The sequence below is a fragment of the Triticum aestivum genome, chromosome 7B, assembly GCF_018294505.1.
Source record: "Triticum aestivum cultivar Chinese Spring chromosome 7B, IWGSC CS RefSeq v2.1, whole genome shotgun sequence".
Taxonomy (NCBI): domain Eukaryota; kingdom Viridiplantae; phylum Streptophyta; class Magnoliopsida; order Poales; family Poaceae; genus Triticum; species Triticum aestivum.
The window spans coordinates 381410795-381422784 of NC_057813.1; the positions used below are offsets into that span (position 1 = coordinate 381410795).

General features: G+C 45.0%; 1 protein-coding gene across 6 annotated transcripts; it reads right to left on the reverse strand.

Annotated features, from left to right (window-relative positions):
* Positions 1–3719: 3719 nt before the first annotated feature.
* Positions 3720–10835, reverse strand: LOC123162223 (uncharacterized). 6 transcript variants are annotated; one of them, XM_044580006.1, is made up of 5 exons: positions 9992–10210; positions 9500–9913; positions 9214–9408; positions 9045–9127; positions 3720–4135 (listed from the first exon to the last, which is right to left on the reverse strand). In XM_044580006.1, exons 1-5 carry the CDS (start codon positions 10200–10202, stop codon positions 4115–4117), a joined length of 924 nt encoding a protein of 307 aa, XP_044435941.1. In that variant the 5' UTR covers positions 10203–10210; the 3' UTR covers positions 3720–4114. The 6 variants fall into 6 exon arrangements, 4 of the variants coding, with proteins under 4 accessions (XP_044435941.1, XP_044435940.1, XP_044435939.1 ...); XM_044580005.1 differs by lacking the exon at positions 3720–4135 and adding an exon at positions 10567–10835 and having other exon boundaries at positions 8388–9127; positions 9992–10181; XM_044580004.1 differs by lacking the exon at positions 3720–4135 and adding an exon at positions 10567–10834 and having other exon boundaries at positions 8388–9127; positions 9992–10186.
* Positions 10836–11990: the final 1155 nt, after the last annotated feature.

The following is an 11990-nucleotide window of genomic DNA, read 5'->3' on the forward strand; positions in this document are numbered from 1 at the left end:
CGATGAACAGGACCCCTGTTTCGACCGTAGGAGGTCCGTTTCATCCGTTTTGCGGTAGGCCACACCCCTCCCGATCAACAGGACCCCCGTTTCGACCGTAGGAGGTCCGTTTCGTCTGTTTTGCGGTACGCCACACCCCTCCCGATCAATAGGACCCCCATTTCGACCAGAGGAGGTCCGTTTCCTCCGTTTTCCGGTACGCCACACCCCTCCCGATCAACAGGACCCCCGTTTCAACCGTTTTGCGGTACGCCACACCCCTCCTAATCAACAGGACCCCCGTTTCGACCATAGGAGGTCCGTTTCCTCCGTTTTGCGGTACGCCACACCCCTCCCGATCAACAGGACCCCGTTCCGAACGTAGGAGGTCTGTTTCCTCCGTTCTGCGGTATGCCAACGTTTCCATCGCCTGTTCCGTCCAACCCCTCCTGATGAACACGACCACGCATTCCGTTCCGACCCAGCCGGTTGGCTCCCCATGAACACGACGACGACGCTGTTTCTCTGTTCCGACCCAGCCATGTACACGAGCCCTGGCCGTATGTATGCGCGAGTAGGCGTTCGAGACCCCGCCCGTATGTACATATACGTGGCCGTATTTTCTTTCTTGCACCCTGGCCATTGTACGTACATGTACATGGTACGTGCGCGCCTCTACTACGACACGTGCGCGTCTCTACATCCACCAGTATATATGTACATACACGTTCGCGACCAGAATGACAACGCTACGTACACTTCGACCAGGTGGGTCCCGACTGTCAGGCACTTCCTTGCGTACGAAGATGTAGCTGGTGGGTCCCAGCAGTCAGGGGGCGAATCGTTTTTTTTTGCCCGGACGCACTTCCTTGCGTGCGAAGGTGTAGCTGGTGGGTCCCAGCAGTCACGGGGGAAATGTTTTTTTCACGAAATACGGTGGCCCGTCCGGTGGGTCCCCGCTGTCAGGTGGAGAAATAATTATTTTGCGCGTAATAGGAGACACTTCCTTGCTGCGGCCGTGGACCCAGCTGTCAGCGTCTCCACGCACAGTACTCTTCCGATGGAAGTCAGTCGTTGACCACATTGACCACGCCACGCCGAGAGCACCACGGCGGTGGACAATGGCAAGGCCTAGGAAGGGGACGACATGGAGGCAGGGAAGACTCGGCAGTTGTTTCCCACGCGGAGGGGAGTACGACTGTACGAGGGTTTACTGGTTCGTCTGCCATCGCCGGAGAATAAAAGCAGGTGTGGGTGAGTAGAGGGATGGCTAGGCCAGCGATGTGAGTATGGTGGGGCGGCAAGGCCTGCACGGCAGCACAGCCAGCCGCGGGGAGGAGGGAGCAGGTAGTCCCGCCGGTGCTTGTTTGAGCGGCTGGAGCAGGAAGAGCAGAGATTGAAGAAGCACGACGACCGTTGGATGGACATCCAACAGTCACTGCTTGTGGGTCAACCTTTTTTTAGGAAAGTCTCAAATCTATGGAAAACAACATATAACCCATCTGCCATTATTTCTAATAATTTACAGCCCATTTGCTAATTCTTAAGGGTTTTTTGGATCCCATATTCTTTTTGTTAGCATTATAGCCCATATTGTGGCCACGGTTAAAAAATTATACGAAAATTTGCATATTTCGATGCGGTCCGAACTGTTTTTAATCCCGAAATTTCGACTCACATTCAAACTGATTTAAAAAATAAAGTATATCAATATAAAATCCAACAAATTCTCCATGCATAAAAATTAATGTAATTTAAAATCTTGAAATGAAAAAAAGATATTTGAAACTAATTGTCGGTTTGATGTGTTTTAAAAATGTACAACCCATTTCTCATTACTGATGGACCATTTTCTTGGCCAGCCGAATGAAAGCTCTCCTCGTCTTGAAAGGTTTGCAGTCCAACAGGCCTGACAAAGCGACTTACTTGGCAAATCACAAAAAAACTGGGCTATGGCCGTGGACCCAGCTGTCAGCCTCTCCACGTACAGTACTCTTCCGATGGAAGTCCTTCCTTGACCACGCCGCGCAGAGAGCACCACTGCGGTGGATGATGGTGAGGCCTAGGAAGGGGATGACGCAGAGCCGGGGAAGACGCGGCAGTGGAAGCCCGCGCGGAGAGGAGTACGAGGGGTCACTGGTTCAACTGCGTTGTGAGGCTGCCGTCGCCGCAGGGCCTGGCCAGCGGTGGGAATAGTAGGGGGCGGTGAGGCCTCTGCGGCAGCACAGCTGGCCACGGGAGGCAGGAGCATGCGGCACGACCGGACGAGAGGTTGAAGAAGCACTACGGCCGTTGGATGGACATCGTATGGTCACTACTAGGAAAAGGCCTACTAATGGCGCACCGGTTTTGCCTACTAATGGCGCACTACCGATGCGCCATTAGTATCACACCACCAGTATTTTTTACTAATGGCACAACAATGATGCGCCATTAGTATCTGGTATACTAATGGCACACCACTAGTGCGCCATTTACTAATGGCGCACCACTAGTGCGCCATTAGTATAGCCCACGGTGTGCCATTAGTATCTGATATACTAATGGCGCACCACATAGAAGTGCGCCATTAGTAACATTTTTTTTTCAATTTTTTTTTCAGAATTTTTTTATTTTTTTTCCAATTTTTTTTAAATTTTTTTTTGTTTTTTTCTTAATCTCAGGTCACTATGGCTTAATCTCGGGTCAATATGCTTAAACTCAGGTCAAATCGCACTCCATGGTCAAACTTCCCAAAAGGTCACCCATCCTCACACTACTCCAGCCCAAGCACGCTTAACTTCAGAGTTCTATCCAACCCCAGCAACAGCTCACTTCACAGGCACTTGTTGATATATCTAGCATATCAATCCTATTATACCTTGTTGATGTCTAGTACTTTGTTCATGTTCATGACTATGATGAAATTTTGAAAAATATTTCAAACTTCCCGGTCATATTACGTATCATTTTCTGAAAAACATTTCAAAAAAAAATTCAGAACCAATTTTTTTTCTGTTGTGCGCCACTAGTAAGTTTGAATTTTTTGCCTCTAGATCTTGAAAGGCCCGTAACTTTTTTTCTGTTAGGTTTTTGAGGATTTTGAAAATGTTTAACGAGGTTCCCCCGTTAAATTTGGATGTAACTTTTCGAGTAGATGATTTTTCATATAAAAAACTTTTTAATCCGAGTTCGTATGCAAAAGTTATGGCCATTTTACAAATTTCCAGAGAGATTTTGCAAATAAAGTCGAAATTCATATTTGTAAATTTTCCCAAAAACTAGACCACATATCACATGGGAACCTTTTTTTTTTACATTTTTATCATTTTCTTTTATTTTTTAAACTGAAAAGGCGGTCCACCGGGGGGGGGTGCGTTCGGGAACTTTTGGGCCAAGTTAGTAATGGCGCACCAGTGGATAGTGCGCCATTACTAGTTACTAGTAAGATGCCCGTGCTACGCTATAGGATCAAAAAATATAAGGTGGACCTAAGTTATAGTCAGGAACTCATACATTTATTAAAGTAGTGATATATTATTATTGATAAATAGACATCGAGCACAATCAAACATATGTTTTTTAATCGATGAACCCCTTCATCATGAAGCCAAACTCTTTATTGTCCATCTACATCTCGTAGGAAGACCCTTCTCCCTACTCAACTCTCTAATTGCTCGCTCTATCCTATATCAAGGGGAGAGCATGCGGCAAATATAAAATTCGTCTACACACGTAGCAACTTACACACGTAGCAACTGTGACAACATTCACCAGCTTTATCTCTCCATTTGCCTGTCTTTGGCTTCTGTTTGCTTAACATGGACTACAATTCCAACCCGCACACAATTATCTGCTAGAAATGGTAAAGACATTGAGCACCTCACAAACATATCACATCCAGTAACAAGCCACGATAACTCACATGAGAAAAGAGAAAACAATAAAATAAAACACTTGGTGCATAACTTGCATACATGAGTACATACAAGTACAACCAAAATAATCGGGCTCCATAAGCAAGATTACTATGGCAAAATGATGTGCCATGTGCCAGCATCCTTCGAACAGTGGCTTCGTCAAATGCAAGCCCTGTGAACTCCTCTTTAGTTGTTTGCTCAAAACATTTATGCCAACCATATTAGTTTTGGGCCTCTCACATCATCCATCTGCTCACCTAAAAAGAATAAAGGATATTAGACAATCAATACAGCATACGTAACAGTTAGGTATATTCAGGGAAAGGAACAAATATTAGCCTGTAGATGGTTTGTAGTATATTTAGTCAAGGAAAAAACAATGAATAACACTTGCAATACATTTTGTACCAAGCAAAGGAACAAAATGTACAGTAAAACATGCTTTTGAATCATGTGTATATATAGAAGGGGCAAATGCACATGCACATATTATGCATACAAAAACATCAGTACTGGCCCTCTTTTCACTTTCTTGCATCAACCAGGTTTCCACACATACACAAAAAAAAGATGCCGATAATAGACAGCAAGGAAATAAATATTCGAGGTGTGAATTGAAATTTTTGATGTGGAGCTACCAAGCAAATGAGGGGCGTCGATGAAAAACGGCCTGCTGTAGGTGTCATCCAAAATTATTTGAACAGTGGAAGTAATAAAGAAAACTACCAAAAACAATTTGAATACATGTATAATATTTTCTGCAAAAAATATCATGAACGCTAATGCAAGCATCTTAGTTGTTTTTCTTAAAGTCCTCTACACAAACTTCAGAACCATAATAGCTGGCAAGCAATTTTAGATGATTGACCCTAGTAATCTAGATAGATTGAATTTCTACAGCCATCGAATTGTACTCGAGTGATTCATACCTTGAACTACAGGCTGAGAACTTCTTTGTAGACTATGTTCTTTGTAAAATTTGCATTGGAGTTGGTTTGGCCTTCCTTTTGCTTTTCTGGGACAGTAAGAATCTTCATATTACTTCTTGATATAGCTCTAGAAAGAGCAACATAGAGTTGCCCGTGTGAAAATACCGGTTCAGGGAGGTATACACCAACATTTGGTATAGTTTGTCCCTGTGCCTTGTTAATGGTCATAGCAAAGCTAAGCCTGACTGGAAACTGCTTCCTCTTGAACCTAAATGGAAACATCTCATCATCTGATGGGCAAAGAGGAATTCGAGGAAGGAACACCCTCTTACCGGCATGCTGGCCCAGCACAATCTCAGCATCAATTGCATTCCTCATGAACCCTCAGACAATCAGCCTCGTCCCGTTGCACAACCCACTCGCTGGGTCAATGTTCCGTAACAATATAATAGAACAATTATCTTCAACTTGAGGATATGGGGAGGTATACCATTAGGTGTCAATGAATTCAAGAATTCTGCAGGGTAGTAGTTGTGTGGATCATCCTCCGCGCGATCAAAACTGTAGTATATCATCTCCTCCCCAGGAAATCTCTCAATCATCCTCATATTGATTTTGTCAACGTACTCATTCCGAGTTGATAGAATTGCTCGGGACGTTATGTAGTTTGGATCCAAGAGGTTTTCATCTAGCGGCATCGGGAAAACACTTTCAATAAGCTTGTCAATATCAGAGGCAACGCCGGTATATGGTACACAAATCTCATCTGGGAATCGTATGTAACCATCATCCATAGTATCTTCGGTGCCATTCCCAACACGCAGAAGATAATCAGCAAACCATGGATCACTTTGAGCCCTCATATTACGGACAAGTCTTATATGTCTCATACTCTCCCAAAGGTAAGACTTGCGTAGCGTCGCGTCAATTATTTGTGACCTTGTTCCCTTGCGAACAACAGGAAGCACTTGTCTGAAATCTCCCCCAAACACGATAGTCTTTCCGCCAAATGGCAGGTCAGGTTGAGCCATGATGTCCCTCATGCTATTATCAAGGGCCTCGACTGCCTGTCTCCTTGTCATGGAGGCCTCATCCCAAATTATGAGGGAGGCGCTCATAAGAAGCTTAGCTGTCCCACTTTGCTTGGTGAAGCTGCAAACTCCACCATCTTCAATGTTCAATGGTATTTTAAACCTTGAGTGTGCAGTCCTCCCGCCGGGCAAGATGGATGCAGCAACGCCTGATGTCGCTATTGCAATAGCTATTTTACCCTCACCACGTACTTTTGCAAGTAGTGCTTTGTATAGATAAGTCTTTCCAGTGCCTCCTGGTCCATCAACAAAGAACACACCTCCTTGGCCACTATTGATTGTTGCAAGTATCTCATCATATGCATATCTCTGTTCTGGGTTTAGGAAAGATGAAAAGCCAAGGTGTTCTGGGTTCACCCCTATCGTCGACTCCTCTGTGATCTCCCTAGCCTCGTTATTTGAGCCATCATACGACTCATCAATTTCTGGAAGAGGGAATGATGATATGTCCTTCCCCATCGATTCAAACATACTTTTTATATCTAACAAAGCCATCTGCTCAACTGCATGAGGGGACATGTGGTATAGTCGATAGTCTTCTGTCATAGCTTCCAAGTGCCTGTCCCATAGAACACGCACATTGCTGGGCTCACAAAAGACCAATATAGTGGCAAATAGCCTTCGAAGGGAAGATGGCATCTGAAAAACCTCAGCTTCATTAAGACACTCGTCAATAGTATTATCTGACTCGATAAGACCCCTCCTTTCAGCAGCTTCACGAAATGTCGGGAAAACAATACCATCCACTGTCCTTAGGTCTTGGAAAGATGTAGCACCTGTGACATGGTTTAGAAGCACTCTAAGATAATACCTCTCCCCTTCGGCTGGATGAGCAGACACAATTCTCCCGATCTGTGTGCGTTCATCCCTCCTTTTCCAATACTTTCCACCCGAGATCCAAATAAAAGATGCCGGAAAATCCTTATATAAAATTCCCCAGGCCAACTCATACTTCTTGTTTGCTTCAAAATACTCGGTTAGCATGGTCTTGGGAGCTCCTTCCTGGGAGAGGACATCATTCAGATTTGCGCCCGCCGGGAATGACACCATGTGCATATTAGGGAGGTGGAGTTGTAGCTGCCTAACAGAAGGAAATATCTCACTAAGGTCAAAACCATAGATCCTCCATAATGCTTCTGGTGGTGTAACCCATCTGGAATCTCTGTATTGCTTTATTTCATCAATGTTTCCGTCACTATCCACCGCGTCGATAGAAACAGATGCTCGATCATGCCCCTTATATATGTATTTAAAGAGGTACTTCACAACTTTTATGCTTGAGCAAACCTCAACATTGATGTGGCAGTTATACCTTCTTAGTAGGTAAGGATTGTATGGAACAACCCACCTATTGTCTAAATCTTCACCCCATACCTTCGCACGACGTCCATCATCTCTCCTCCGGTATATGGGATATGAGTCCTTTCCCTGAAGGGTTGACGCATTAAATGGTCGTGGATAGTAGTTCTTGCAGCTACCATTTTGCATGCACACGTTCTTGGGGTTGAGGACTCCACACGGGCCATGCATCATGTGCTTGACGACCATTTTGTACAACTCTGGGTACTTGGATTTGTCTGGCAATTCAGCAGATATTAGACAGTCATATTGCTCTGGGCAAGTTAGCTTGTACCTCCCCTCCATGATTAGGAGGAAATGAGCATGTGGTAGACCTCTTTTCTGAAACTCAACGACATAAACATATGCTGCTACCTTACCGAGCATGTGCTTCTTAAAAAGTTGTATCTTGAGGTCTTCCAACTTTGCTCGAAATACTCGTACGATAAGATCAGGGCGATCCTGTGGGGTTTGTCCAGGCTCTAGCTCACTAATTATCTCATCCCAATTTGGATTGCAAGTCATGGTTAAAAATATATCTGGTTTCCCATACTTTTGCACCAAGGCCATGGCATCAAGATACCTTCGTCTCCTATCTCTTTTTCCCCCAATAAATGATGTAGGAAGTATAGTCCATTTGCCCACTGCATCCGCACGTTTTTCCCCAGCTTGAAGGCTATCAACAACACCTTGGTATAGATCAGCACGTATTTGTTTCTGGTGATTTCTGATATAGTCCAATCTTGAGCTTTCAACCTTGATGTACATATCAACCACATACTGTTGGAACAGTCGTTTACCATATAGCATGGTGTTAAATACACCACGACGTATTTGAAACTTGTAGAAAATAGTAGTCTCTAACAGATACGCATAATCGACTATTTGTATATGTACCTATGGAAATGAGAGGTAACAAGAGGAAATATTAAGAAAAGTAAGTACAATGAGGATAAACAAAATGAACACATGCTATTTCCGTTATATGAATTACCTAGACTATGTCGACCAGTGCGACGAGATTGAAGTATCTCATTCAAGTTGACGCCATTCTTCGGGATTTCGGGATGCCAACCAATCTCCCCTCTTGGAAAGAATAAAGGGTAAGACAACGGATCATAGCATCCATAATATGGCTGGATGCTATATCTCTTGTTGTCCTTACCAAATAGTACTATGCTACGATCAAAGTGCTTACATAGTTCATTACCCTCAACCCAAATAGCCGCAACCTCCGATGATATAGGCAAGTTATATCTCCGTTGGTCCAACCTCATGTCGGTGTTTAGTTCAATACGGTATTCCTCAAGGTCATCGACTCCACCTAGATTCCTGAATGTCTCAGAATAAGGATTATCCTTGAGGATGTCGACAAGCTTACGAATGACATCTCGGTCTAGGTTTGGGGAGCGCCGAAACCTATGTTGTAAACTGGGATCATCATCATAGAAGTAGAGCTCCAAATGCTTAGGTCCATCTTGAGTTGGACCAAATGAGAAGACGTTGTGGTAAATCTGACCGTGAGCTCAGAATGTATACACTCCTGAACTCATGTTTGTGTATCTATTGTCCAGACTGACTCCAAGGGTGGTGAATGAGAAGTGTCCATTAAAGTACCGAATGTTCTCCCTAAAATGCACGTCATTGGGATCTGAACTTGTGTATAACATTTGAAGTTCCAAGGGAGGTTCTGAGTGTGCTAGGTTAATCTTTCCGGACCGACAACAAAATCCACTTGTTTCATACTGGAACCTCTTTGCACCACAGTGATTGCAATCAGGTTTTGGTGTCAACATGTGAGTACTTACTGGTATATTGTGGTAGACACGATCATATAGGTCAGGGACAATGGTGTCTGTTGTAAAGGCATCTACCAAGTCTTCATCGTCACCTACATATAATGAGATGAATGGCCTTATATAGGTCTTGCTTTTTTTTGTATGTAGAGAAATAAGGTATCCATGGCATTGGCAATACCTCTCCCAGCAAATGCGAAGTACTCATCATCTTGTTCTTCAGACATGTGAGAATCATCATCATCGGCGACAAAGCTTTCTATTGGGGAATCTGAATATACGAAACCATCATGGGGTGATGATGGATTGTCCACTGATGTAGATGTTGGACATTGCACCGATGTGAGTTCCATGTGCTGGATAGTATCATCATCTCCTAAATGTAATTTGAAGATCGATGTTGTTACATATATACAGATGTGTGTGAGAATTACCTTGAATCGTAGCAGAAGTTTGTGCGAGCGTACCTGGGTGGCTAAAGACATAAGAACTTGATGATGGATGTCCCATCAATGAACCTGTAGGGCACTGTAGTGCAACAGAATCCCTGCAGAGGGCATCTCGTTTAGATGCGTAGCTTGCATTACGTTGAGCTAGGAGTGCTTGCCGCTCTTCAGGTGGTAGGCTTTGCCTACGTGCTCGCCGGCGTGCATTTATTTCTTGCCTCTCATCTATTGTCAAACTTTGCCTACGTGCTCGTTGGCTTGCATTCCTCTCATCAAGTGCCATTCGTTGTCTTTTCTCTCTTCTTTGTGCATTAATCTTTTCCCTCTCAGCAGGTGTTAAATTTTGCCGACGTGCTCTAACACGTTCTCTCCTTGCTTGGATTTGTTCTGGTGTACGGCTAGCATATCTTATTGCTTCACGTACACGCTTTCGTCCTATAGCATTTTAATGAGAAATTAATTAAGTAGTTAAATAAAATTACTTATGCATAGAATTTCGCCTTATAGATTTACCTTTTGAGCTTTCTCCTCGCTCCAAGCCCTCAGTTGATATGAGCATGCCATTAGTAGGAAAAATCGTAGATGATTCGTTTGTCACTTCATCATCCAAAGACGACTGACTTGAACTTGTCATATCTATTGGCTCGCGTATAAATATACTTGTATGAGGAATTGGCGTGCCACTGGAGCAAGTTCTGTTGGACTTGGCTACAAAATAATGCATTCAAAATGCAGACTGGTTAGATGAAATATAAACTAAGAAATGCATAAAAATGCAGTTAGATTAGATATAAATAATCCAGGATGTTGGGAGTCAGCTATGTAAAGTTTGTATCATTCAGTACTTTTCCAACTGCTACTGATACAATATTCAGATGGGAAATAAGCTATGAAATGCATAAAAACTGCAGTCAGATTAGATATAAATAATCCAGGATGTTGGGAGTCAGCTATGTAAGATGTGTATCATTCAGTACTTCTCCAACTGCTACTGATACAGTATTCAGACGGGGTTGTCTAATAACAAAGATGAAGCAATGGTTGATGAGATCGTAGAGAAGATTTTAATATTCATTCACAACCCATACCTTGCCCTTGACGAAGAAGATTAGATGGCGAAGAGCAGTGAATCACACTTCCTCACACTCCGTTCGATCTGAAGGTTGGCGTGACCAACGTGTGACTTCTTGGGGGTGTAGTTTGAGCAGCCTGAGTCCCATATGCCTGCCCACTTATTTATATTGGGCTGCAGGAGTAGTTTCTGGACAGTTCGAACTGGGCGCGCGGATTTGAACTTTGAGTGACAGAAAATTTGAAATTTGGAGGTGGGACGGGTAGGAAGGAGAGGCAACAGCAGAGGCAACCATCACACTAGACCAGCCGTCTCTGAAACAGAGTTTACTGGAGGAAACGGGTGTGGACCAGCAAGTACTCGAAGGGAATGGCCTGGAGCCGTCGCAGGGAAGCTGGCGCCAGCGTCGCTGAAGAGCGGGCCAGGAGGAGGAGGTGGTGGGCGGCCGGGTTTCTGCATCAGAGGTGAGACAGGAGTGGCGTCGCGAGCTCGGGGGACGAAACGTGCCGGCGGCGTACTTGCCAACATCGGCATCGTAGGAGATGGGGTGGGGGAAGGAGGAGACGCCGGGAAGGATGGAGAGATGGTGGGCGGCTGGGCTGCTGCATCAGAGAATAAGGTAAGAGAGGGGTCGCGGAATCAGAGGTGGACGGCGCCGACGGCGTACTTGCCGACATCGGCGTCGGAGTAGATGGGATAGGGGAGACAACCGGGAGGAGGGGGAATCGGTGGGCGCAGGGGCTGCTACCTCAGAGGACCAGGGAGGGAAGGCGTCGCGGACTCTGGGGATGAGCGGCGGCGGCCGCGTGTTTGCCGACGTCGGCGTCGGAGGAGACGGGGCAGGCGGGGGGAGAAATCGGGGAGGGTCGGAGGGGGAGGTGGTAGTGAGCGGTGGGGATGTTGCTGCAGTGAGGAGGCAGAAGAGGGTGTTAGGAGCGGAGTGCGTCGGCAGCGCCGGCGGCGCCGATGGTGTGTGCAGCGGCAGCGGCGCTGCCGTCTTTGGTTCCACTGTTTTCTTTCGTTTTCGTGAAGGATCCAATGCCTTCGCTCATAGGATTTGGATAAGGAGGGGATGGCTGGAGCTGAACGAAGAGAATAAGGTTTTTTTTACAAACATAAACCATAGTTAGCTTCCATGCGTTGGATGCACATCTGACGGTCAAAAATCAGGTATGGCAGGCACACCATCACCACCAACTAGGTATTTTATAGGAGTAGAGAAAACTACTAATGGCACACTATCCACAGGTGCGCCATTACTAACAATTTTTTTATTTTTTTTTCAAAACTACTAATGGCGCACAGTGGGTGTGGTGCGCCATTACTATGTCAACTAGTAATGGCGCACCACTCCCACAGTGCACCATTAGTAGTTTTGAATTTTTTTTACTAATGGCGCACCGTGGGATGTGGTGCGCCATTAGTATTTGCACACTAATG

Bases quoted from the DNA above. Each gene is read 5' to 3' on its own strand.
- LOC123162223 (XM_044580003.1), bottom strand. From the start codon at position 10,202: ATGCATTATTTTGTAGCCAAGTCCAACAGAACTTGCTCCAGTGGCACG. The intron at 9,914-9,991 runs GTAAATCTATAA...AAAATGCTATAG, and splicing joins GCGAGGAGAAAGCTCAAAAG to GACGAAAGCGTGTACGTGAA. The intron at 9,409-9,499 runs GTACGCTCGCAC...AATTACATTTAG, and splicing joins TTATGTCTTTAGCCACCCAG to GAGATGATGATACTATCCAG.